Source organism: Heterodontus francisci, chromosome 17 (assembly GCF_036365525.1).
Source record: "Heterodontus francisci isolate sHetFra1 chromosome 17, sHetFra1.hap1, whole genome shotgun sequence".
Taxonomy (NCBI): Eukaryota; Metazoa; Chordata; class Chondrichthyes; order Heterodontiformes; family Heterodontidae; genus Heterodontus; species Heterodontus francisci.
Window position 1 is genome coordinate 96,891,316 of NC_090387.1, and position 27,311 is coordinate 96,918,626.

Below are 27,311 nucleotides of genomic sequence, written 5' to 3' on the forward strand. Positions count from 1 at the left end.
TAGAGGATTTCTAAAGGGAAAGTGTCTGTTGTGGAGGATTTCGGAAGGGAATGTGTCTGCTGTAGAGGATTGCGAAAGGGAATGTGTGTGTTGTCGAGGATAGAGAAAGGGAATGTGTCTGTTGTGGAGGATTTCGAAAGGGAATGTGTCTGTTGTGGAGGATTTCAGAAGGGAATGTGTCTGTTGTGGAGGATTGTGAAAGGGACTGTGTCTGTTGTGGAGGATTTCAGAAGGGAATGTGTCTGTTGTGGAGGATTGTGAAAGGGACTGTGTCTGTTGTAGAGGATTGTGAAAGGGAATGTGTCTGTTGTAGAGGATTTCAAAAGGGAATGTGTCTGTTGTAGAGGATTTCAAAAGGGAATGTGTCTGTTGTAGAGGATTTCAAAAGGGAATGTGTCTGTTGTGGAGGATTTCAAAAGGGAATGTGTCTGTTGTAGAGGATTTCGAAAGGGAATGTGTCTGTTGTAGAGGATTGCGAAAGGGAATGTGTCTGTTGTAGAGGATTTCAAAAGGGAATGTGTCTGTTGTAGAGGATTGCAACAGGGAATGTGTATGTTGTGGAGGATTTCAAAAGGGAAAGTGTCTGTTGTGGAGGATTTCGGAAGGGAATGTGTCTGTTGTAAAGGATTTCAAAAGGGAATGTGTCTGTTGTGGAACATTTCGAAAGGGAATGTGTCTGTTGCAGAGGATTTCAAAAGGGAATGTGTCTGTTGTAGAGGATTTCAAAAGGGAAAGTGTTTGTTGCAGAGGATTTCGAAAGGGAATGTGTCTGTTGTGGAGGATTTCGAAAGGGACTGTGTCTGTTGTAGAGGATTTCAAAAGGGAATGTGTCTGTTTTAGTGGATTTCAAAAGGGAATGTGTCTGTTGTAGAGGATTTCAAAAGGGAAAGTGTTTGTTGTAGAGGATTTTGAAAGGGAATGTGTCTGTCGTAGAGGATTTCAAAAGGGAATGTGTCTGTTGTGGAGGATTTCAAAAGGGAATGTGTCTTTTGTGGAGGAATTTGAAAGGGAATGTGTCTGTTGTAGAGGATTTCAAAAGGGAATGTGTCTCTTGTGGAGGAATTTGAAAGGGAATGTGTCTGTTGTAGAGGATTTCAAAAGGGAATGTGTCTGTTGTAGAGGATTTCGATAAGGGAATGTGTCTGTTGTAGAGGATTTCAAAAGGGTATGTGTCTGTTGTGGAGGATTTCAAAAGGGAATGTGACTTTTGTGGAGGAATTTGAAAGGGAATGTGTCTGTTGTAGAGGATTTCAAAAGGGAATGTGTCTGTTGTAGAGGATTTCAAAAGGGAATGTTTCTGTTGTAGAGGATTTCAAAAGGGAATGTGTCTGTTGTGGAGGATTTCGAAAGGGAATGTGTCTATTGTCGAAGATTTCGAAAGGGAATGTGTCTGTTGTGGAGGATTTCGGAAGGGAATGTGTCTGTTGTAAAGGATTTCAAAAGGGAATGTGTCTGTTGTGGAGGATTTCGAAAGGGAATGTGTCTGTTGTAGAGGATTTCTAAAGGGAAAGTGTCTGTTGTGGAGGATTTCGGAAGGGAATGTGTCTGCTGTAGAGGATTGCGAAAGGGAATGTGTGTGTTGTCGAGGATAGAGAAAGGGAATGTGTCTGTTGTGGAGGATTTCGAAAGGGAATGTGTCTGTTGTGGAGGATTTCAGAAGGGAATGTGTCTGTTGTGGAGGATTGTGAAAGGGACTGTGTCTGTTGTAGAGGATTGTGAAAGGGAATGTGTCTGTTGTAGAGGATTTCAAAAGGGAATGTGTCTGTTGTAGAGGATTTCAAAAGGGAATGTGTCTGTTGTAGAGGATTTCAAAAGGGAATGTGTCTGTTGTGGAGGATTTCAAAAGGGAATGTGTCTGTTGTAGAGGATTTCGAAAGGGAATGTGTCTGTTGTAGAGGATTGTGAAAGGGAATGTGTCTGTTGTAGAGGATTTCAAAAGGGAATGTGTCTGTTGTAGAGGATTTCAACAGGGAATGTGTCTGTTGTGGAGGATTTCAAAAGGGAAAGTGTCTGTTGTGGAGGATTTCGGAAGGGAATGTGTCTGTTGTAAAGGATTTCAAAAGGGAATGTGTCTGTTGTGGAGGATTTCGAAAGGGAATGTGTCTGTTGCAGAGGATTTCAAAAGGGAATGTGTCTGTTGTAGAGGATTTCAAAAGGGAAAGTGTTTGTTGCAGAGGATTTCGAAAGGGAATGTGTCTGTTGTGGAGGATTTCGAAAGGGACTGTGTCTGTTGTAGAGGATTTCAAAAGGGAATGTGTCTGTTTTAGTGGATTTCAAAAGGGAATGTGTCTGTTGTAGAGGATTTCAAAAGGGAAAGTGTTTGTTGTAGAGGATTTTGAAAGGGAATGTGTCTGTCGTAGAGGATTTCAAAAGGGAATGTGTCTGTTGTGGAGGATTTCAAAAGGGAATGTGTCTTTTGTGGAGGAATTTGAAAGGGAATGTGTCTGTTGTAGAGGATTTCAAAAGGGAATGTGTCTCTTGTGGAGGAATTTGAAAGGGAATGTGTCTGTTGTAGAGGATTTCAAAAGGGAATGTGTCTGTTGTAGAGGATTTAGAAAGGGAATGTGTCTGTTGTAGAGGATTTCAAAAGGGTATGTGTCTGTTGTGGAGGATTTCAAAAGGGAATGTGTCTTTTGTGGAGGAATTTGAAAGGGAATGTGTCTGTTGTAGAGGATTTCAAAAGGGAATGTGTCTTTTGTGGAGGAACTTGAAAGGGAATGTGTCTGTTGTAGAGGATTTCAAAAGGGAATGTGTCTGTTGTCGAGGATTGCGAAAGGGAATGTGTCTGTTGTAGACGATTTCAAAAGGGAATGTGTCTGTTGTCGAGGATTGCGAAAAGGGAATGTGTCTGTTGTGGAGGATTTCGAAAGGGAATGTGTCTGTTGTAGAGGATTGCGAAAAGGGAATGTGTCTGTTGTGGAGGATTTCGAAAGGGAATGTGTCTGTTGTAGAGGATTTTGAATGGGAATGTGTCTGTTGTAGAGGATTTTGAATGGGAATGTGTCTGTTGTAGAGGATTTCGAAAGGGAATGTGTCTGTTGTAGAGGATTTCAAAAGGGAATGTGTCTGTTGTAGAGGATTTCAAAAGGGAATGTGTCTGTTGTCGAGGATTTCGAAAGAGAATATGTCTGTTGTAGAAGATTTTGAAGGGGAATGTGTCTGCTGTGGAGGATTTTGAAAGGGAATGTGTCTGCTGTGGAGGATTTTGAAAGGGAATGTGTCTGTTGTAGAGGATTTCGAAAGGGAATGTGTCTGTTGTAGAAGATTTTGAAAGGGAATGTGTCTGCTGTGGAGGATTTCGAAAGGGAATGTGTCTGTTGTAGAGGATTTCGAAAGGGAATGTGTCTGTTGTAGAGGATTTCGAAAGGGAATGTGTCTGTTGTAGAGGATTTCGAAAGGGAATGTGTCTGTTGTAGAAGATTTTGAAAGGGAATGTGTCTGTTGTTTCAGGATTTCAAAAGGGAATGTGTCTGTTGTAGAGGATTTTGAAAGGGAATGTGTCTGTTGTAGAAGATTTTGAAAGGGAATGTGTCTGTTGTTTCACGATTTCAAAAGGGAATGTGTCTGTTGTAGAGGATTTAGAAAGGGAATGTGTCTGTTGTGGAGGATTTCGAAAGGGAATGTGTCTGTTGTAGAAGATTTTGAAAGGGAATGTGTCTGTTGTAGAAGATTTTGAAAGGGAATGTGTCTGTTGTTTCAGGATTTCAAAAGGGAATGTGTCTGTTGTAGAGGATTTCGAAAGGGAATGCGTCTGTTGTAGAGGATTTCGAAAGGGAATGTGTCTGTTGTAGAAGATTTTGAAAGGGAATGTGTCTGTTGTAGAAGGTTTTGAAAGGGAATGTGTCTGCTGCAGAGGATTGCGAAAAGGGAATGTGTCTGTTGTGAGGATTTCGAAAGGGAATCTGTCTGTTGTCGAGGACTGCGAAAGGGAATGTGTCTGTTGTGGAGGATTTCGAAAGGGAATGTGTCTGTTGTGGAGGATTTCAAAAGGGAATGTGTCTGCTGCAGAGGATTTCGAAAGGGAATCTGTCTGTTGTAGAGGATTGCGAAAGGGAATGTGTCTGTTGTGGAGGATTTCGAAAGGGAATGTGTCTGTTGTCGAGGATTTCAAAAGGGAAAGTGTTTGTCGTAGAGGATTTCGAAAGGGACTTTATCTGTTGTAGAGGATTTCAAAAGGGAATGTGTCTGTTTTAGTGGATTTTAAAAGGGAATGTGTCTGTTGTCGAGGATTTCAAAAGGGAATGTGTCTGTTGTAGAGGATTTCAAAAGGGAATGTGTCTGTTGTAGAGTATTTCAAAAGGGAATGAGTCTGTTGTAGAGAATTTCAAAATGGAATGTGTCTGTTGTAGAGAATTTCAAAAGGGAATGTGTCTGTTGTTGAGGATTTCAAAAGGGAATGTGTCTGTTGGAGAGGATTTCAAGAGAGAATGTGTCTGTTGTCGAGGATTTCAAAAGGGAATGTGTCTGTTGTAGATTATTTCAAAAGGGAATGTGTCTGTTGTAGAGGAATTCGAAAGCAATTGTGTCTGTTGTATAGGATTTCAAAAGGGAATGTGTCTGTTGTAGAGGATTTCGAAAGGGAATGTGTCTGTTGTAGAGGATTTCGAAAGGGAATGTGTCTGTTGTAGAGGATTTCAAAAGGGAATGTGTCTGTTGTAGAGGATTTCGGAAGGGAATGTGTCTGCTGTCGAGGATTGCGAAAGGGAATGTGTGTGTTGTAGAGGATAGAGCAAGGGAATGTGTCTGTTGTGGAGGATTTCCAAAGGGAAAGTGTCATTTGTAGAGGATTTCGGAAGGGAATGTGTCTGTTGTAGAGGATTTCAAAAGGGAATGTGTCTGTTGTAGAGGATTTCAAAAGGGAATGTGTCTGTTGTAGAGGATTTCAAAAGGGAATGTGTCTGTTGTAGAGGATTTCAAAAGGGAATGTTTCTGTTGTAGAGGATTTCAAAAGGGAATGTGTCTGTTGTGGAGGATTTCGAAAGGGAATGTGTCTGCTGTAGAGGATTGCGAAAGGGAATGTGTGTGTTGTCGAGGATAGAGAAAGGGAATGTGTCTGTTGTGGAGGATTTCGAAAGGGAATGTGTCTGTTGTGGAGGATTTCAGAAGGGAATGTGTCTGTTGTGGAGGATTGTGAAAGGGACTGTGTCTGTTGTAGAGGATTGTGAAAGGGAATGTGTCTGTTGTAGAGGATTTCAAAAGGGAATGTGTCTGTTGTAGAGGATTTCAAAAGGGAATGTGTCTGTTGTAGAGGATTTCAAAAGGGAATGTGTCTGTTGTGGAGGATTTCAAAAGGGAATGTGTCTGTTGTAGAGGATTTCGAAAGGGAATGTGTCTGTTGTAGAGGATTGTGAAAGGGAATGTGTCTGTTGTAGAGGATTTCAAAAGGGAATGTGTCTGTTGTAGAGGATTTCAACAGGGAATGTGTCTGTTGTGGAGGATTTCAAAAGGGAAAGTGTCTGTTGTGGAGGATTTCGGAAGGGAATGTGTCTGTTGTAAAGGATTTCAAAAGGGAATGTGTCTGTTGTGGAGGATTTCGAAAGGGAATGTGTCTGTTGCAGAGGATTTCAAAAGGGAATGTGTCTGTTGTAGAGGATTTCAAAAGGGAAAGTGTTTGTTGCAGAGGATTTCGAAAGGGAATGTGTCTGTTGTGGAGGATTTCGAAAGGGACTGTGTCTGTTGTAGAGGATTTCAAAAGGGAATGTGTCTGTTTTAGTGGATTTCAAAAGGGAATGTGTCTGTTGTAGAGGATTTCAAAAGGGAAAGTGTTTGTTGTAGAGGATTTCGAAAGGGAATGTGTCTGTTGTAGAGGATTTCAAAAGGGAATGTGTCTGTTGTGGAGGATTTCAAAAGGGAATGTGTCTTTTGAGGAGGAATTTGAAAGGGAATGTGTCTGTTGTAGAGGATTTCAAAAGGGAATGTGTCTCTTGTGGAGGAATTTGAAAGGGAATGTGTCTGTTGTAGAGGATTTCAAAAGGGAATGTGTCTGTTGTAGAGGATTTCGATAAGGGAATGTGTCTGTTGTAGAGGATTTCAAAAGGGTATGTGTCTGTTGTGGAGGATTTCAAAAGGGAATGTGTCTTTTGTGGAGGAATTTGAAAGGGAATGTGTCTGTTGTAGAGGATTTCAAAAGGGAATGTGTCTCTTGTGGAGGAATTTGAAAGGGAATGTGTCTGTTGTAGAGGATTTCAAAAGGGAATGTGTCTGTTGTAGAGGATTTCGATAAGGGAATGTGTCTGTTGTAGAGGATTTCAAAAGGGTATGTGTCTGTTGTGGAGGATTTCAAAAGGGAATGTGTCTTTTGTGGAGGAATTTGAAAGGGAATGTGTCTGTTGTAGAGGATTTCAAAAGGGAATGTGTCTTTTGTGGAGGAACTTGAAAGGGAATGTGTCTGTTGTAGAGGATTTCAAAAGGGAATGTGTCTGTTGTCGTGGATTGCGAAAGGGAATGTGTCTGTTGTAGACGATTTCAAAAGGGAATGTGTCTGTTGTGGAGGATTTCGAAAGGGAATGTGTCTGTTGTAGAGGATTTTGAATGGGAATGTGTCTGTTGTAGAGGATTTTGAATGGGAATGTGTCTGTTGTAGAGGATTTCGAAAGGGAATGTGTCTGTTGTAGAGGATTTCAAAAGGGAATGTGTCTGTTGTAGAGGATTTCAAAAGGGAATGTGTCTGTTGTCGAGGATTTCGAAAGGGAATATGTCTGTTGTAGAAGGTTTTGAAGGGGAATGTGTCTGCTGTGGAGGATTTTGAAAGGGAATGTGTCTGCTGTGGAGGATTTTGAAAGGGAATGTGTCTGTTGTAGAGGATTTCGAAAGGGAATGTGTCTGTTGTAGAAGATTTTGAAAGGGAATGTGTCTGCTGTGGAGGATTTCGAAAGGGAATGTGTCTGTTGTAGAGGATTTCGAAAGGGAATGTGTCTGTTGTAGAGGATTTCGAAAGGGAATGTGTCTGTTGTAGAGGATTTCGAAAGGGAATGTGTCTGTTGTAGAAGATTTTGAAAGGGAATGTGTCTGTTGTTTCAGGATTTCAAAAGGGAATGTGTCTGTTGTAGAGGATTTTGAAAGGGAATGTGTCTGTTGTAGAAGATTTTGAAAGGCAATGTGTCTGTTGTTTCAGGATTTCAAAAGGGAATGTGTCTGTTGTAGAGGATTTAGAAAGGGAATGTGTCTGTTGTGGAGGATTTCGAAAGGGAATGTGTCTGTTGTAGAAGATTTTGAAAGGGAATGTGTCTGTTGTAGAAGATTTTGAAAGGGAATGTGTCTGTTGTAGAGGATTTCAAAAGGGAATGTGTCTGTTGTAGAGGATTTCGAAAGGGAATGCGTCTGTTGTAGAGGATTTCGAAAGGGAATGTGTCTGTTGTAGAAGATTTTGAAAGGGAATGTGTCTGTTGTAGAAGGTTTTGAAAGGGAATGTGTCTGCTGCAGAGGATTGCGAAAAGGGAATGTGTCTGTTGTGAGGATTTCGAAAGGGAATCTGTCTGTTGTCGAGGACTGCGAAAGGGAATGTGTCTGTTGTGGAGGATTTCGAAAGGGAATGTGTCTGTTGTGGAGGATTTCAAAAGGGAATGTGTCTGCTGCAGAGGATTTCGAAAGGGAATCTGTCTGTTGTAGAGGATTGCGAAAGGGAATGTGTCTGTTGTGGAGGATTTCGAAAGGGAATGTGTCTGTTGTAGAGGATTTCGAAAGGGAATGTTTCTGTTGTCGAGGATTTCGAAAGGGAATGTGTCTGTTGTAGATGATTTCGAAAGGGAATGTGTCTGTTGTAGAGGATTTCGAAAGGGAATGTGTCTGTTGTTTCAGGGTTTCAAAAGGGAATGTTACTGTTGTGGAGGATTTCGAAAGGGAATGTGTCTGTTGTAGAGGATTTTGAATGGGAATGTGTCTGTTGTAGAGGATTTTGAATGGGAATGTGTCTGTTGTAGAGGATTTCGAAAGGGAATGTGTCTGTTGTAGAGGATTTCGAAAGGGAATGTGTCTGTTGTTTCAGGGTTTCAAAAGGGAATGTTACTGTTGTGGAGGATTTAGAAAGGGAATGTGTCTGTTGTAGAGGATTTCAAAAGGGAATGTGTCTGTTGTGGAGGATTTCAAAAGGGAATGTGTCTGTTGTAGAGGATTTCGAAAGGGAATGTGTCTGTTGTAGAGGATTGTGAAAGGGAATGTGTCTGTTGTAGATGATTTCAAAAGGGAATGTGTCTGTTGTAGAGGATTTCAACAGGGAATGTGTCTGTTGTGGAGGATTTCAAAAGGGAAAGTGTCTGTTGTGGAGGATTTCGGAAGGGAATGTGTCTGTTGTAAAGGATTTCAAAAGGGAATGTGTCTGTTGTGGAGGATTTCGAAAGGGAATGTGTCTGTTGCAGAGGATTTCAAAAGGGAATGTGTCTGTTGGAGAGGATTTCAAAAGGGAAAGTGTTTGTTGCAGAGGATTTCGAAAGGGAATGTGTCTGTTGTGGAGGATTTCGAAAGGGACTGTGTCTGTTGTAGAGGATTTCAAAAGGGAATGTGTCTGTTTTAGTGGATTTCAAAAGGGAATGTGTCTGTTGTAGAGGATTTCAAAAGGGAAAGTGTTTGTTGTAGAGGATTTCGAAAGGGAATGTGTCTGTTGTAGAGGATTTCAAAAGGGAATGTGTCTGTTGTGGAGGATTTCAAAAGGGAATGTGTCTTTTGTGGAGGAATTTGAAAGGGAATGTGTCTGTTGTAGAGGATTTCAAAAGGGAATGTGTCTCTTGTGGAGGAATTTGAAAGGGAATGTGTCTGTTGTAGAGGATTTCAAAAGGGAATGTGTCTGTTGTGGAGGATTTCGATAAGGGAATGTGACTGTTGTAGAGGATTTCAAAAGGGTATGTGTCTGTTGTGGAGGATTTCAAAAGGGAATGTGTCTTTTGTGGAGGAATTTGAAAGGGAATGTGTCTGTTGTAGAGGATTTCAAAAGGGAATGTGACTTTTGTGGAGGAACTTGAAAGGGAATGTGTCTGTTGTAGAGGATTTCAAAAGAGAATGTGTCTGTTGTCGAGGATTGCGAAAGGGAATGTGTCTGTTGTAGACGATTTCAAAAGGGAATGTGTCTGTTGTGGAGGATTTCGAAAGGGAATTTGTCTGTTGTAGAAGTTTTCAAAAGGGAATGTGGATGTTGTAGAGGATTTCAAAAGGGAATGTGTCTGTTGTAGAGGATTGCGAAAAGGGAATGTGTCTGTTGTGGAGGATTTCGAAAGGGAATGTGTCTGTTGTAGAGGATTTTGAATGGGAATGTGTCTGTTGTAGAGGATTTTGAATGGGAATGTGTCTGTTGTAGAGGATTTCGAAAGGGAATGTGTCTGTTGTAGAGGATTTCAAAAGGGAATGTGTCTGTTGTCGAGGATTTCGAAAGGGAATATGTCTGTTGTCGAAGATTTTGAAGGGGAATGTGTCTGCTGTGGAGGATTTTGAAAGGGAATGTGTCTGCTGTGGAGGATTTTGAAAGGGAATGTGTCTGTTGTAGAGGATTTCGAAAGGGAATGTGTCTGTTGTAGAGGATTTCGAAAGGGAATGTGTCTGTTGTAGAAGATTTTGAAAGGGAATGTGTCTGCTGTGGAGGATTTCGAAAGGGAATGTGTCTGTTGTAGAGGATTTAGAAAGGGAATGTGTCTGTTGTAGAGGATTTCGAAAGGGAATGTGTCTGTTGTAGAGGATTTCGAAAGGGAATGTGTCTGTTGTAGAAGATTTTGAAAGGGAATGTGTCTGTTGTTTCAGGATTTCAAAAGGGAATGTGTCTGTTGTAGAGGATTTTGAAAGGGAATGTGTCTGTTGTAGAAGATTTTGAAAGGGAATGTGTCTGTTGTTTCAGGATTTCAAAAGGGAATGTGTCTGTTGTAGAGGATTTAGAAAGGGAATGTGTCTGTTGTGGAGGATTTCGAAAGGGAATGTGTCTGTTGTAGAAGATTTTGAAAGGGAATGTGTCTGTTGTAGAAGATTTTGAAAGGGAATGTGTCTGTTGTTTCAGGATTTCAAAAGGGAATGTGTCTGTTGTAGAGGATTTCGAAAGGGAATGCGTCTGTTGTAGAGGATTTCGAAAGGGAATGTGTCTGTTGTAGAAGATTTTGAAAGGGAATGTGTCTGTTGTAGAAGGTTTTGAAAGGGAATGTGTCTGCTGCAGAGGATTGCGAAAAGGGAATGTGTCTGTTGTGAGGATTTCGAAAGGGAATCTGTCTGTTGTCGAGGATTGCGAAAGGGAATGTGTCTGTTGTGGAGGATTTCGAAAGGGAATGTGTCTGTTGTGGAGGATTTCAAAAGGGAATGTGTCTGCTGCAGAGGATTTCGAAAGGGAATCCGTCTGTTGTAGAGGATTGCGAAAGGGAATGTGTCTGTTGTGGAGGATTTCGAAAGGGAATGTTTCTGTTGTCGAGGATTTCGAAAGGGAATGTGTCTGTTGTAGATGATTTCGAAAGGGAATGTGTCTGTTGTAGAGAATTTCGAAAGGGAATCTGTCTGTTGTGGAGGATTTCGAAAGGGAATGTGTCTGTTGTAGAGGATTTCGAAAGGGAATGTTTCTGTTGTCGAGGATTTCGAAAGGGAATGTGTCTGTTGTAGATGATTTCGAAAGGGAATGTGTCTGTTGTAGAGAATTTCGAAAGGGAACCTGTCTGTTGTGGAGGATTTCGAAAGGGAATGTGTCTGTTGTAGAGGATTTCGAAAGGGAATGTGTCTGTTGTAGAGGATTTCAAAAGGGAATGTGTCTGTTGTAGAGGATTTCGGAAGGGAATGTGTCTGCTGTCGAGGATTGCGAAAGGGAATGTGTGTGTTGTAGAGGATAGAGCAAGGGAATGTGTCTGTTGTGGAGGATTTCCAAAGGGAAAGTGTCATTTGTAGAGGATTTCGGAAGGGAATGTGTCTGTTGTAGAGGATTTCAAAAGGGAATGTGTCTGTTGTAGAGGATTTCAAAAGGGAATGTGTCTGTTGTAGAGGATTTCAAAAGGGAAAGTGTCTGTTGTAGAGGATTTCAAAAGGGAATGTTTCTGTTGTAGAGGATTTCAAAAGGGAATGTGTCTGTTGTGGAGGATTTCGAAAGGGAATGTGTCTGTTGTCGAAGATTTCGAAAGGGAATGTGTCTGTTGTGGAGGATTTCGGAAGGGAATGTGTCTGTTGTAAAGGATTTCAAAAGGGAATGTGTCTGTTGTGGAGGATTTCGAAAGGGAATGTGTCTGTTGTAGAGGATTTCTAAAGGGAAACTGTCTGTTGTGGAGGATTTCGGAAGGGAATGTGTCTGCTGTAGAGGATTGCGAAAGGGAATGTGTGTGTTGTCGAGGATAGAGAAAGGGAATGTGTCTGTTGTGGAGGATTTCGAAAGGGAATGTGTCTGTTGTGGAGGATTTCAGAAGGGAATGTGTCTGTTGTGGAGGATTGTGAAAGGGAATGTGTCTGTTGTAGAGGATTTCAAAAGGGAATGTGTCTGTTGTAGAGGATTTCAAAAGGGAATGTGTCTGTTGTAGAGGATTTCAAAAGGGAATGTGTCTGTTGTAGAGGATTTCAAAAGGGAATGTGTCTGTTGTAGAGGATTTCAAAAGGGAATGTTTCTGTTGTAGAGGATTTCAAAAGGGAATGTGTCTGTTGTAGAGGATTTCAAAAGGGAATGTGTCTGTTGTAGAGGATTTCGAAAGGGAATGTTTCTGTTGTAGAGGATTTCAAAAGGGAATGTGTCTGTTGTAGAGGATTTCAAAAGGGAATGTGTCTGTTGTGGAGGATTTCGAAAGGGAATGTGTCTGTTGTCGAAGATTTCGAAAGGGAATGTGTCTGTTGTGGAGGATTTCGGAAGGGAATGTGTCTGTTGTGGAGGATTTCAAAAGGGAATGTGTCTGTTGTGGAGGATTTCGAAAGGGAATGTGTCTGTTGTAGAGGATTGCGAAAGGGAATGTGTGTGTTGTCGAGGATAGAGAAAGGGAATGTGTCTGTTGTGGAGGATTTCGAAAGGGAATGTGTCTGTTGTGGAGGATTTCAGAAGGGAATGTGTCTGTTGTGGAGGATTGTGAAAGGGACTGTGTCTGTTGTAGAGGATTGTGAAAGGGAATGTGTCTGTTGTAGAGGATTTCAAAAGGGAATGTGTCTGTTGTAGAGGATTTCAAAAGGGAATGTGTCTGTTGTAGAGGATTTCAAAAGGGAATGTGTCTGTTGTGGAGGATTTCAAAAGGGAATGTGTCTGTTGTAGAGGATTTCGAAAGGGAATGTGTCTGTTGTAGAGGATTGTGAAAGGGAATGTGTCTGTTGTAGAGGATTTCAAAAGGGAATGTGTCTGTTGTAGAGGATTTCAACAGGGAATGTGTCTGTTGTGGAGGATTTCAAAAGGGAAAGTGTCTGTTGTGGAGGATTTCGGAAGGGAATGTGTCTGTTGTAAAGGATTTCAAAAGGGAATGTGTCTGTTGTGGAGGATTTCGAAAGGGAATGTGTCTGTTGCAGAGGATTTCAAAAGGGAATGTGTCTGTTGTAGAGGATTTCAAAAGGGAAAGTGTTTGTTGCAGAGGATTTCGAAAGGGAATGTGTCTGTTGTGGAGGATTTCGAAAGGGACTGTGTCTGTTGTAGAGGATTTCAAAAGGGAATGTGTCTGTTTTAGTGGATTTCAAAAGGGAATGTGTCTGTTGTAGAGGATTTCAAAAGGGAAAGTGTTTGTTGTAGAGGATTTTGAAAGGGAATGTGTCTGTTGTAGAGGATTTCAAAAGGGAATGTGTCTGTTGTGGAGGATTTCAAAAGGGAATGTGTCTTTTGTGGAGGAATTTGAAAGGGAATGTGTCTGTTGTAGAGGATTTCAAAAGGGAATGTGTCTCTTGTGGAGGAATTTGAAAGGGAATGTGTCTGTTGTAGAGGATTTCAAAAGGGAATGTGTCTGTTGTAGAGGATTTCGATAAGGGAATGTGTCTGTTGCAGAGGATTTCAAAAGGGTATGTGTCTGTTGTGGAGGATTTCAAAAGGGAATGTGTCTTTTGTGGAGGAATTTGAAAGGGAATGTGTCTGTTTTAGATGATTTCAAAAGCGAATGTGTCTTTTGTGGAGGAACTTGAAAGGGAATGTGTCTGTTGTAGAGGATTTCAAAAGGGAATGTGTCTGTTGTCGAGGATTGCGAAAGGGAATGTGTCTGTTGTAGACGATTTCAAAAGGGAATGTGTCTGTTGTGGAGGATTTCGAAAGGGAATGTGTCTGTTGTAGAGGATTTTGAATGGGAATGTGTCTGTTGTAGAGGATTTTGAATGGGAATGTGTCTGTTGTAGAGGATTTCGAAAGGGAATGTGTCTGTTGTAGAGGATTTCAAAAGGGAATGTGTCTGTTGTAGAGGATTTCAAAAGGGAATGTGTCTGTTGTCGAGGATTTCGAAAGGGAATATGTCTGTTGTAGAAGGTTTTGAAGGGGAATCTGTCTGCTGTGGAGGATTTTGAAAGGGAATGTGTCTGCTGTGGAGGATTTTGAAAGGGAATGTGTCTGTTGTAGAGGATTTCGAAAGGGAATGTGTCTGTTGTAGAAGATTTTGAAAGGGAATGTGTCTGCTGTGGAGGATTTCGAAAGGGAATGTGTCTGTTGTAGAGGATTTCGAAAGGGAATGTGTCTGTTGTAGAGGATTTCGAAAGGGAATGTGTCTGTTGTAGAGGATTTCGAAAGGGAATGTGTCTGTTGTAGAAGATTTTGAAAGGGAATGTGTCTGTTGTTTCAGGATTTCAAAAGGGAATGTGTCTGTTGTAGAGGATTTTGAAAGGGAATGTGTCTGTTGTAGAAGATTTTGAAAGGGAATGTGTCTGTTGTTTCAGGATTTCAAAAGGGAATGTGTCTGTTGTAGAGGATTTAGAAAGGGAATGTGTCTGTTGTGGAGGATTTCGAAAAGGAATGTGTCTGTTGTAGAAGATTTTGAAAGGGAATGTGTCTGTTGTAGAAGATTTTGAAAGGGAATGTGTCTGTTGTTTCAGGATTTCAAAAGGGAATGTGTCTGTTGTAGAGGATTTCGAAAGGGAATGCGTCTGTTGTAGAGGATTTCGAAAGGGAATGTGTCTGTTGTAGAAGATTTTGAAAGGGAATGTGTCTGTTGTAGAAGGTTTTGAAAGGGAATGTGTCTGCTGCAGAGGATTGCGAAAAGGGAATGTGTCTGTTGTGAGGATTTCGAAAGGGAATCTGTCTGTTGTCGAGGACTGCGAAAGGGAATGTGTCTGTTGTGGAGGATTTCGAAAGGGAATGTGTCTGTTGTGGAGGATTTCAAAAGGGAATGTGTCTGCTGCAGAGGATTTCGAAAGGGAATCTGTCTGTTGTAGAGGATTGCGAAAGGGAATGTGTCTGTTGTGGAGGATTTCGAAAGGGAATGTGTCTGTTGTAGAGGATTTCGAAAGGGAATGTTTCTGTTGTCGAGGATTTCGAAAGGGAATGTGTCTGTTGTAGATGATTTCGAAAGGGAATGTGTCTGTTGTAGAGGATTTCGAAAGGGAATCTGTCTGTTGTGGAGGATTTCGAAAGGGAATGTGTCTGTTGTAGATGATTTCGAAAGGGGATGTGTCTGTTGTAGAGGATTTCGAAAGGGAATGTGTCTGTTGTTTCAGGGTTTCAAAAGGGAATGTTACTGTTGTGGAGGATTTCGAAAGGGAATGTGTCTGTTGTAGAGGATTTTGAATGGGAATGTGTCTGTTGTAGAGGATTTTGAATGGGAATGTGTCTGTTGTAGAGGATTTCGAAAGGGAATGTGTCTGTTGTAGAGGATTTCGAAAGGGAATGTGTCTGTTGTTTCAGGGTTTCAAAAGGGAATGTTACTGTTGTGGAGGATTTAGAAAGGGAATGTGTCTGTTGTAGAGGATTTCAATAGGGAATGTGTCTGTTGTGGAGGATTTCAAAAGGGAATGTGTCTGTTGTAGAGGATTTCGAAAGGGAATGTGTCTGTTGTAGAGGATTGTGAAAGGGAATGTGTCTGTTGTAGATGATTTCAAAAGGGAATGTGTCTGTTGTAGAGGATTTCAACAGGGAATGTGTCTGTTGTGGAGGATTTCAAAAGGGAAAGTGTCTGTTGTGGAGGATTTCGGAAGGGAATGTGTCTGCTGTAAAGGATTTCAAAAGGGAATGTGTCTGTTGTGGAGGATTTCGAAAGGGAATGTGTCTGTTGCAGAGGATTTCAAAAGGGAATGTGTCTGTTGGAGAGGATTTCAAAAGGGAAAGTGTTTGTTGCAGAGGATTTCGAAAGGGAATGTGTCTGTTGTGGAGGATTTCGAAAGGGACTGTGTCTGTTGTAGAGGATTTCAAAAGGGAATGTGTCTGTTTTAGTGGATTTCAAAAGGGAATGTGTCTGTTGTAGAGGATTTCAAAAGGGAAAGTGTTTGTTGTAGAGGATTTCGAAAGGGAATGTGTCTGTTGTAGAGGATTTCAAAAGGGAATGTGTCTGTTGTGGAGGATTTCAAAAGGGAATGTGTCTTTTGTGGAGGAATTTGAAAGGGAATGTGTCTGTTGTGGAGGATTTCAAAAGGGAATGTGTCTCTTGTGGAGGAATTTGAAAGGGAATGTGTCTGTTGTAGAGGATTTCAAAAGGGAATGTGTCTGTTGTGGAGGATTTCGATAAGGGAATGTGTCTGTTGTAGAGGATTTCAAAAGGGTATGTGTCTGTTGTGGAGGATTTCAAAAGGGAATGTGTCTTTTGTGGAGGAATTTGAAAGGGAATGTGTCTGTTGTAGAGGATTTCAAAAGGGAATGTGACTTTTGTGGAGGAACTTGAAAGGGAATGTGTCTGTTGTAGAGGATTTCAAAAGGGAATGTGTCTGTTGTGGAGGATTTCGATAAGGGAATGTGTCTGTTGTAGAGGATTTCAAAAGGGTATGTGTCTGTTGTGGAGGATTTCAAAAGGGAATGTGTCTTTTGTGGAGGAATTTGAAAGGGAATGTGTCTGTTGTAGAGGATTTCAAAAGGGAATGTGACTTTTGTGGAGGAACTTGAAAGGGAATGTGTCTGTTGTAGACGATTTCAAAAGGGAATGTGTCTGTTGTGGAGGATTTCGAAAGGGAATTTGTCTGTTGTAGAAGTTTTCAAAAGGGAATGTGTCTGTTGTAGAGGATTTCAAAAGGGAATGTGTCTGTTGTAGAGGATTGCGAAAAGGGAATGTGTCTGTTGTGGAGGATTTCGAAAGGGAATGTGTCTGTTGTAGAGGATTTTGAATGGGAATGTGTCTGTTGTAGAGGATTTTGAATGGGAATGTGTCTGTTGTAGAGGATTTCGAAAGGGAATGTGTCTGTTGTAGAGGATTTCAAAAGGGAATGTGTCTGTTGTCGAGGATTTCGAAAGGGAATATGTCTGTTGTCGAAGATTTTGAAGGGGAATGTGTCTGCTGTGGAGGATTTTGAAAGGGAATGTGTCTGCTGTGGAGGATTTTGAAAGGGAATGTGTCTGTTGTAGAGGATTTCGAAAGGGAATGTGTCTGTTGTAGAGGATTTCGAAAGGGAATGTGTCTGTTGTAGAAGATTTTGAAAGGGAATGTGTCTGCTGTGGAGGATTTCGAAAGGGAATGTGTCTGTTGTAGAGGATTTCGAAAGGGAATGTGTCTGTTGTAGAGGATTTCGAAAGGGAATGTGTCTGTTGTAAAGGATTTCGAAAGGGAATGTGTCTGTTGTAGAAGATTTTGAAAGGGAATGTGTCTGTTGTTTCAGGATTTCAAAAGGGAATGTGTCTGTTGTAGAGGATTTTGAAAGGGAATGTGTCTGTTGTTTCAGGATTTCAAAAGGGAATGTGTCTGTTGTAGAGGATTTAGAAAGGGAATGTGTCTGTTGTGGAGGATTTCGAAAGGGAATGTGTCTGTTGTAGAAGATTTTGAAAGGGAATGTGTCTGTTGTAGAAGATTTTGAAAGGGAATGTGTCTGTTGTTTCAGGATTTCAAAAGGGAATGTGTCTGTTGTAGAGGATTTCGAAAGGGAATGCGTCTGTTGTAGAGGATTTCGAAAGGGAATGTGTCTGTTGTAGAAGATTTTGAAAGGGAATGTGTCTGTTGTAGAAGGTTTTGAAAGGGAATGTGTCTGCTGCAGACGATTGCGAAAAGGGAATGTGTCTGTTGTGAGGATTTCGAAAGGGAATCTGTCTGTTGTCGAGGATTGCGAAAGGGAATGTGTCTGTTGTGGAGGATTTCGAAAGGGAATGTGTCTGTTGTGGAGGATTTCAAAAGGGAATGTGTCTGCTGCAGAGGATTTCGAAAGGGAATCCGTCTGTTGTAGAGGATTGCGAAAGTGAATGTGTCTGTTGTGGAGGATTTCGAAAGGGAATGTGTCTGTTGTAGAGGATTTCGAAAGGGAATGTTTCTGTTGTCGAGGATTTCGAAAGGGAATGTGTCTGTTGTAGATGATTTCGAAAGGGAATGTGTCTGTTGTAGAGGATTTCGAAAGGGAATCTGTCTGTTGTGGAGGATTTCGAAAGGGAATGTGTCTGTTGTAGATGATTTCGAAAGGGGATGTGTCTGTTGTAGAGGATTTATAAAGGGAATGTGTCTGTTGTTTCAGGGTTTCAAAAGGGAATGTTACTGTTGTGGAGGATTTCGAAAGGGAATGTGTCTGTTGTAGAGGATTTTGAATTGGAATTTGTCTGTTGTAGAGGATTTTGAATGGGAATGTGTCTGTTGTAGAGGATTTCGAAAGGGAATGTGTCTGTTGTAGAGGATTTCGAAAGGGAATGTGTCTGTTGTTTCAGGGTTTCAAAAGGGAATGTTACTGTTGTGGAGGATTTCGAAAGGGAATGTGTCTGTTGTAGAAGATTTCAAAAGGGAATGTGTCTGTTGTGGAGGATTTCAAAAGGGAATGTGTCTGTTGTAGAGGATTTCGAAAGGGAATGTGTCTGTTGTAGAGGATTTCAAAAGGGAATGTGTCTGTTGTTTCAGGATTTCAAAAGGGAATGTGTCTGTTGTAGAGGATTTCAACAGGGAATGTGTCTGTTGTGGAGGATTTCAAAAGGGAAAGTGTCTGTTGTGGAGGATTTCAGAAGGGAATGTGTCTGTTGTAAAGGATTTCAAAAGGGAATGTGTCTGTTGTGGAGGATTTCGAAAGGGAATGTGTCTGTTGCAGAGGATTTCAAAAGGGAATGTGTCTGTTGTAGAGGATTTCAAAAGGGAATGTGTTTGTTGCAGAGGATTTCGAAAGGGAATGTGTCTGTTGTGGAGGATTTCGAAAGGGACTGTGTCTGTTGTAGAGGATTTCAAAAGGGAATGTGTCTGTTTTAGTGGATTTCAAAAGGGAATGTGTCTGTTGTAGAGGATTTCAAAAGGGAAAGTGTTTGTTGTAGAGGATTTCGAAAGGGAATGTGTCTGTTGTAGAGGATTTCAAAAGGGAATGTGTCTGTTGTGGAGGATTTCAAAAGGGAATGTGTCTTTTGTGGAGGAATTTGAAAGGGAATGTGTCTGTTGTAGAGGATTTCAAAAGGGAATGTGTCTCTTGTGGAGGAATTTGAAAGGGAATGTGTCTGTTGTAGAGGATTTCAAAAGGGAATGTGTCTGTTGTGGAGGATTTCGATAAGGGAATGTGTCTGTTGTAGAGGATTTCAAAAGGGTATGTGTCTGTTGTGGAGGATTTCAAAAGGGAATGTGTCTTTTGTGGAGGAATTTGAAAGGGAATGTGTCTGTTGTAGAGGATTTCAAAAGGGAATGTGTCTTTTGTGGAGGAACTTGAAAGGGAATGTGTCTGTTGTAGAGGATTTCAAAAGGGAATGTGTCTGTTGTAGAGGATTTTGAATGGGAATGTGTCTGTTGTCGAGGATTTTGAATGGGAATGTGTCTGTTGTAGAGGATTTCGAAAGGGAATGTGTCTGTTGTAGAGGATTTCAAAAGGGAATGTGTCTGTTGTAGAGGATTTCAAAAGGGAATGTGTCTGTTGTCGAGGATTTCGAAAGGGAATATGTCTGTTGTAGAAGATTTTGAAGGGGAATGTGTCTGCTGTGGAGGATTTTGAAAGGGAATGTGTCTGCTGTGGAGTATTTTGAAAGGGAATGTGTCTGTTGTAGAGGATTTCGAAAGGGAATGTGTCTGTTGTAGAGGATTTAAAAAGGGAATGTGTCTGTTGTGGAAGATTTTGAAAGGGAATGTGTCTGCTGTGGAGGATTTCGAAAGGGAATGTGTCTGTTGTAGAGGATTTCGAAAGGGAATGTGTCTGTTGTAGAGGATTTCGAAAGGGAATGTGTCTGTTGTAGAGGATTTTGAAAGGGAATGTGTCTGTTGTAGAAGATTTTGAAAGGGAATGTGTCTGTTGTTTCAGGATTTCAAAAGGGAATGTGTCTGTTGTAGAGGATTTAGAAAGGGACTGTGTCTGTTGTGGAGGATTTCGAAAGGGAATGTGTCTGTTGTAGAAGATTTTGAAAGGGAATGTGTCTGTTGTAGAAGATTTTGAAAGGGAATGTGTCTGTTGTTTCAGGATTTCAAAAGGGAATGTGTCTGTTGTTGAGGATTTCGAAAGGAAATGTGTCTGTTGTAGAAGATTTTGAATGGGAATGTGTCTGTTGTAGAGGATTTCGAAAGGGAATGTGTCTGTTGTAGAGGATTTCGAAAGGGAATGTGTCTGTTGTTTCAGGGTTTCAAAAGGGAATGTTACTGTTGTGGAGGATTTCGAAAGGGAATGTGTCTGTTGTAGAGGATTTCAAAAGGGAATGTGTCTGTTGTGGAGGATTTCAAAAGGGAATGTGTCTGTTGTAGAGGATTTCGAAAGGGAATGTGTCTGTTGTAGAGGATTGTGAAAGGGAATGTGTCTGTTGTAGAGGATTTCAAAAGGGAATGTGTCTGTTGTAGAGGATTTCAACAGGGAATGTGTCTGTTGTGGAGGATTTCAAAAGGGAAAGTGTCTGTTGTGGAGGATTTCGGAAGGGAATGTGTCTGTTGTAAAGGATTTCAAAAGGGAATGTGTCTGTTGTGGAGGATTTCGAAAGGGAATGTGTCTGTTGCAGAGGATTTCAAAAGGGAATGTGTCTGTTGTAGAGGATTTCAAAAGGGAAAGTGTTTGTTGCAGAGGATTTCGAAAGGGAATGTGTCTGTTGTGGAGGATTTCGAAAGGGACTGTGTCTGTTGTAGAGGATTTCAAAAGGGAATGTGTCTGTTTTAGTGGATTTCAAAAGGGAATGTGTCTGTTGTAGAGGATTTCAAAAGGGAAAGTGTTTGTTGTAGAGGATTTCGAAAGGGAATGTGTCTGTTGTAGAGGATTTCAAAAGGGAATGTGTCTGTTGTGGAGGATTTCAAAAGGGAATGTGTCTTTTGTGGAGGAATTTGAAAGGGAATGTGTCTGTTGTAGAGGATTTCAAAAGGGAATGTGTCTCTTGTGGAGGAATTTGAAAGGGAATGTGTCTGTTGTAGAGGATTTCAAAAGGGAATGTGTCTGTTGTGGAGGATTTCGATAAGGGAATGTGTCTGTTGTAGAGGATTTCAAAAGGGTATGTGTCTGTTGTGGAGGATTTCAAAAGGGAATGTGTCTTTTGTGGAGGAATTTGAAAGGGAATGTGTCTGTTGTAGAGGATTTCAAAAGGGAATGTGTCTTTTGTGGAGGAACTTGAAAGGGAATGTGTCTGTTGTAGAGGATTTCAAAAGGGAATGTGTCTGTTGTAGAGGATTTTGAATGGGAATGTGTCTGTTGTCGAGGATTTTGAATGGGAATGTGTCTGTTGTAGAGGATTTCGAAAGGGAATGTGTCTGTTGTAGAGGATTTCAAAAGGGAATGTGTCTGTTGTAGAGGATTTCAAAAGGGAATGTGTCTGTTGTCGAGGATTTCGAAAGGGAATATGTCTGTTGTAGAAGATTTTGAAGGGGAATGTGTCTGCTGTGGAGGATTTTGAAAGGGAATGTGTCTGCTGTGGAGGATTTTGAAAGGGAATGTGTCTGTTGTAGAGGATTTCGAAAGGGAATGTGTCTGTTGTAGAGGATTTCAAAAGGGAATGTGTCTGTTGTGGAAGATTTTGAAAGGGAATGTGTCTGCTGTGGAGGATTTCGAAAGGGAATGTGTCTGTTGTAGAGGATTTCGAAAGGGAATGTGTCTGTTGTAGAGGATTTCGAAAGGGAATTTGTCTGTTGTAGAGGATTTTGAAAGGGAATGTGTCTGTTGTAGAAGATTTTGAAAGGGAATGTGTCTGTTGTTTCAGGATTTCAAAAGGGAATGTGTCTGTTGTAGAGGATTTAGAAAGGGACTGTGTCTGTTGTGGAGGATTTCGAAAGGGAATGTGTCTGTTGTAGAAGATTTTGAAAGGGAATGTGTCTGTTGTAGAAGATTTTGAAAGGGAATGTGTCTGTTGTTTCAGGATTTCAAAAGGGAATGTGTCTGTTGTAGAGGATTTCGAAAGGAAATGTGTCTGTTGTAGAAGATTTTGAAAGGGAATGTGTCTGTTGTAGAAGGTTTTGAAAGGGAATGTGTCTGCTGCAGAGGATTGCGAAAAGGGAATGTGTCTGTTGTGAGGATTTCGAAAGGGAATCTGTCTGTTGTCGAGGATTGCGAAAGGGAATGTGTCTGTTGTGGAGGATTTCGAAAGGGAATGTGTCTGTTGTGGAGGATTTCAAAAGGGAATGTGTCTGCTGCAGAGGATTTCGAAAGGGAATCTGTCTGTTGTAGAGGATTGCGAAAGGGAATGTGTCTGTTGTGGAGGATTTCGAAAGGGAATGTGTCTGTTGTAGAGGATTTCGAAAGGGAATGTTTCTGTTGTCGAGGATTTCGAAAGGGAATGTGTCTGTTGTAGATGATTTCGAAAGGGAATGTGTCTGTTGTAGAGGATTTCGAAAGGGAATCTGTCTGTTGTGGAGGATTTCGAAAGGGAATGTGTCTGTTGTAGATGATTTCGAAAGGGGATGTGTCTGTTGTAGAGGATTTCGAAAGGGAATGTGTCTGTTGTTTCAGGGTTTCAAAAGGGAATGTTACTGTTGTGGAGGATTTCGAAAGGGAATGTGTCTGTTGTAGAGGATTTTGAATGGGAATGTGTCTGTTGTAGAGGATTTTGAATGGGAATGTGTCTGTTGTAGATGATTTCGAAAGGGAATGTGTCTGTTGTAGAGGATTTCAAAAGGGAATGTGTCTACAGTAGAGGATTTCAAAAGGGAATGTGTCTGTTGTAGAGGATTTCAAAAGGGAATGTGTCTGTTGTGGAGGATTTCGAAAGGGAATGTGTCTGTTGTAGAAGATTTTGAAAGGGAACGTGTCTGCTGTGGAGGATTGTGAAAGGGAATGTGTCTGCTGTGGAGGCCTTGTTCAGCTCCTGAATGGCTTTTCCAACCTCACTCTGGACTGGAGTAACATCAAGATTTCGCTGGATAGAGCATTGACAGGTGGAATTGAGGACATTGAAGTTGAAGACAGAGTCTCAGTTGAGGAGTTCTTCGAAATGTTCCCTCCAGTGTGCATGGACTGCTTCCCTGAGTGCAGAACAGGGCCAGAGGACAGAGCGTGGGGGAGAGCGGGTGTGTGGGGTGAGCATTGGGGAGTGGAGTGGGCGTGGGAGTGAGAGCAGAGCAGGGATTCTGTCTCGGGTTTGGGCCCAGCAATCTCCAGGGGACTGGTGGCAAGGAGCGAAGGGCGATTCAGTCAGCCTCCCACATTGTGTGAGGGGGAGCTGCTGGGATCAGGAACAGGGGGAATTGGGGGGAAACTGGGGGGAGAGTGGGAGGGAAGAGGAAGAGGAGGGGTGCAGACTAGGGAGGAAGGCAACCAGGGGCTCTCTGAGAGCAAAGGACTGGAGATGGAGAAAACTCGGGGGAGGGCTGGGGCAAAGCCTAGGGTCTTATTGGAGGGTGAGGAAGTCCACATACACCATGGCAACTGCTTGACCCTCATCAACCCTCTCTGTTACCTCATCAAAAAACTCAAGCAAATTGGTTAAACACGATTTGCCCTTAACAAATCCATGCTGCCTTTCCTTAATTAATCCACATTTGTCCAAGTGACTATTAATTTTTTCCCAAATTATCATATCTAAAAGATTTCCCACCAACGAGGTTAAACTGACTCGCCTGCAGTTGCTGGGTTTATCTTTATACCCTTTTTTGATTTAGGGAGAATTTGATTAATGTTTTTTAATGTTGAAAGGATTTGATGAGATGGATAAGGAGAATAAGGGGATATTATATTAAAATTGGAGGTAGGACATTTGGCAGTGAAATCAGGAAGCACTTTTTCGCAGAGTAGTAGAAATCTAGAATTCTCTGCCCCAAAAGGCTGTGGATGCTGAGATTCAGTTGGAACTTTCAAGCCAGATCAATTTTTTTTTGTTGGGTAAGTGAATCACTGGATAGTGAGCCAAGGTGGGTAAATGGATTTGAAGTATAGATCAGCCATGATCTAATTGAATGGCTCAAGGGGTTGAATGGCCTTCTCCTGTTCCTATGGCAGTATGATGTTATTACCACAGATACACCTCTCTCTATCTATTCCCACCAATATTAATTCTCATCACTGCCAAAAATCTGTGTTGTAATGAGAGGTTACTGTAGCGACAATGTGATAGCACTGCAATCCTATCTGTCAACCCACCAAACAATCCAATACTGAGCCCTGTCGCACACAGATGACATTGGCAGTCCATCAATGGTTAGCATGGAAACCCAACCCTCATGTTCAATACCAACTTTAGCCAAATGCATGATGAAAATTGAAAAGATAGAAGTATAATATTTAATTCTCACTGACTTGTGATAGGGCATTAGAATGGTTTGATTATCTTATTGTTTTTAAGCAAGTTGGTACTAACCTGGATTTTTCCTTATAGCAAGAAGACGGCAAAAGATTTTTCCAGTAAAATCCACATTAATCTCTGCATTGCTCTACTGCTGATGGACATAACCTTTCTGCTCAATCTGTACCTGGCTCAGTTATACATCAGCTCCCTTTGTGTCGTTCTTGCCATCAGTTTGCACTATTTTGTGTTGTCCCTTTTTGGATGGATGGGGATTGAAGGATTTCATCTCTACCTGCTGATAGTTAAAGTGTTCAACACTGACATCAAGTGGTACTTGCTTAAGGCATGCCTCATTGCTTGGGGTAAGTGGAAAGTGTTCTCGTATGTGTTTCTCCTATATCTCTTCCTCTATTTGTTTTTAACTGCTTTAAGGTGTGATCTGTTCATCTGTCACACAAGATTACCTGGTGGAGGGAGTGACATAAACAAAGACTCGAGTGCTCTAACCTGGCTAATGTTAATGTCCTTACTTGGAATGCAATCAATCCACACAACACCATCATCTGCATTTCCGAATTAAGGTGTTGAAGATGATTTAAGGAATTGATAGGGTAGACAGAGAGAAACGATGTCTTCTGGTGGGAGACTCCAGAACAAGGGTCCATTCAGGGGTGATTTCAGTAAGCACTTGTTCACACAGAAGTGTAGTGGAAATTTGGAACTGTGTCCCCCAAACAGCTGTTGAAGCTGAGGGTCAGTTGAAAATTTCAAAACTGAAATTGATAGCTTTTTGGTCGGCAAAGGTATTCAGGGATAAGGAGCAAGGACAGGTGGATAGAGTTAAGATACAGAATGGTCATGACCTAATCAAGTGGCAGAATGCACTCAAGGGTCTGAATGACCCCCTGCTCTTCCTATGTTCAAACAGCAGTGTTAATGGCCTCTAAAACAACAACTTGCATTTATTATAGTGTCTCTAATATAGAAAAACATCCCAAGCAATTCACAGGAGAGGCATTAAACAAAGATTCACAATAAGGAGATATTAGGAAAGATGATTAAAAACTTGGTTTAAAAGGTCATTTTTAAAGAGCATCTTAAAGGACGAGAGCGACATTGGGAGGGAATTCCAGAATTTGGGGCCTAGACAGCTGAAGGGACAGCCACCAATGGTGGCAAGATTGAAATAGGGAATACAAAAGAGGCAGCAGTTGAAGAGTGCAGAAATATTGGAAGATTGCAGGACTGGAAAAAATTAGAGAGATAGGAAGGGGTGAGGCAATGAAAGGATTTGAAAACAGGATAATAATTTTCAAATTGAGGAGTTGCTTAACTGGGAACCAATGTAGGTCAGCAAGCACAGATGGGACTTGGTACGGGGGGTTAAGATATGGCCAGCAGAGTTTTAGATTAACTCAAATTTATGGAGGGCAGATTATGGGGGTTGAGAATTGGAATAATCAAGTCTAGAAGTTACAAAGAAATGGATGAGGGTTTGAGTAGCAGATGGGTTAAGTCAGGTGATATTGCAGAGGTGGAAATACGCAGCCTTAGTGGTCAGAAGCTCAGCTCAGGATCGAATATGATGCCAAGGTTGTGAACAGCCTGGTTTAGTCTCAGACAGTTGCCAGGGAGAGAGATGGAATTGGTGGAAAGGGAAGAGAGTTTGTACTTGGGAGAAAAGAAAATAGCTTTCTTTTTCCCAATATTTAATTGGAGGAATTTTCTGCTCATCCAGTACTGGATGTCAGACAAGCAGATGTAGAGAGAGTGGAGGGGTAGAGAGAGTGTGAAGTGATTTATGACTTTAACCCCTTGTAGGGACTAAACCAAATCAGGAGCACATCCCCACAAATCTCCTTTAATCAAGTTCAAACCAGACAAATTCTCAGAGACTTAATTGGGTCCAAAGAATTGAACTAGCTTTCCCTCAAAGAAAGAAAACCAACAGAGAATATTACCATCTTTCGGATAGCTAACTTCTAATATTATGGCTGTCATAATTATCCCAGATATTATAAGGGTCTGGGAAATTCTCTTCAATACGTATCTGTCCACTTGAAGAGACACAGAGAGGGGGTTCTTGGAGTTGTATACAGAATATTACATGACACGATTTATGAACTTTTAGATATTTATTAAAGAATTGAACATGCAATAAACTTCTTAAGTGGATAAGTATATCACAATATCAAATATTACTGAGAGATATAACACATATTCTTATTTCTAACTTAGAATCCAAAGGTTTAACCTTGCTAATGTTACAGCAAAATTATCTTAGAATATCCATCAAAATTTAAAGTAAACTTGTACCTTAAATCCCCGAATAAGGCATGGGATGAGGAGTGTTGTTTGAGGATTCAATACTCCTAAGTCTTTGCTTCATAACCTTGTATTTTTATACTATTTCAAAGATGTCATAGGACTTTTGCATTCGATGTGACCTTCTGTGTTCCCCTTTAAAATCTATATCTTTAATTTAATGTTTTACTGGAATTTGAAGTTTGTGAGCTTTTGTCTGGTCAAAATGTTCATAATTGTGTTTACCTGACCTCTCTTGTTCCTGTGAGTACATTCCATTTATTGTTAATTACCCTTTCCATGATATCCTAGTAACCTCCAGAGCTGACCTGTCTGAACAACTACCCCATAAACCAATTAAGTTTTATTGCTACCTCTTACTGAGGTCACACAGGATATTTCAATGTGTGTGTTTATCTCCCAAGTCCCTGGTAACAGCAATTCTATTCGAACAGAGACCCCCGGTAACATAAATTCTATTCTGATAGAGACCTTGAAATGTTTATCTCTAGCATCTTAAAGGGGAATTTCAGTGAGCTCTAAAAACGAATCATTTATTCAATCTTTAATTCTAAAGGCATAATACACTATTTCCAAATTCTACTCAATCAAGCCTATTATACCTATAGTCATTCACAAGTGCAACAGAGTCTGTGTAGTCAGCGTACAGGTGGAAGCTGATATTGTGATGTTGCCGAGGGGCAGCATGTTCATGAGAAATAGGAGGGGACCAAGGATAGATCCTTGCGGGCACCAGTACTAATGCTGTGAGAATGGGAAGAACAGCCAATGCAGGTGATTCTCTGGCTTTGACTTGATAGACTTGAGTAGAACTGAAGACAGTTCATCCCAGCTGGGCAATGGTGGAGAGGTGTTGGAAGAAGATGGCAAGGTCAACCACATCAAAGGCTGCTGACAGGTTATAAAGGATGAGCATGGATAGTTTACCTTTGTCACAGGAGATGGCATTTGTGACTTTGATAAGGGTCATTTCCTACTGTAGCAGAAGCAAAAACCTGATTGGAGGGGAACAAACATGCAGTTGCAGGGAAAATGGGCATGGATTTTGGAGACAAAAGTGCAGACAGGGACATTGGAAGGGAAGGGCAGATTAGAATAATAACAGAAAGTTCTGGAATTACTCAGCAGGTCAGGCAGCATCTGTGGAGAGAGAAACAGAGTTAACGTTTCAGGTCAGCGACCTTTCATCAGAACTGGCAACGGTTAGAAAAGAATTAGGTTAAAACCTAATATGGATTAAATGAATTTATCCTCTGGAGTAGGACTTGAACCCATGACCAAGTAAGATTTTTGTGTGTTTGATTGGGACCATGACTAGTCTTTGACCCACAAGGTACAGACCTCTGGTATTCTTAAATCAAGATAGAGAGTTTATTAAGCACAGCAAGAATATCCAAGCAATACCTAA

General features: G+C 41.2%; 1 protein-coding gene across 5 annotated transcripts in view; it reads left to right on the top strand.

Moving 5' to 3' along the window:
• Positions 1 to 27,311, top strand: part of LOC137379127 (adhesion G protein-coupled receptor G3-like) — a 269,576-nt gene that overhangs the window by 223,423 nt on the left and 18,842 nt on the right. For all 5 annotated transcript variants that reach the window (XM_068049842.1, XM_068049843.1, XM_068049845.1 and 2 more), the window contains exon 11: positions 23,669 to 23,940. In XM_068049842.1, the coding sequence (XP_067905943.1) occupies positions 23,669 to 23,940 (272 nt within the window). The remainder of the gene's footprint in view (positions 1 to 23,668; positions 23,941 to 27,311) is intronic.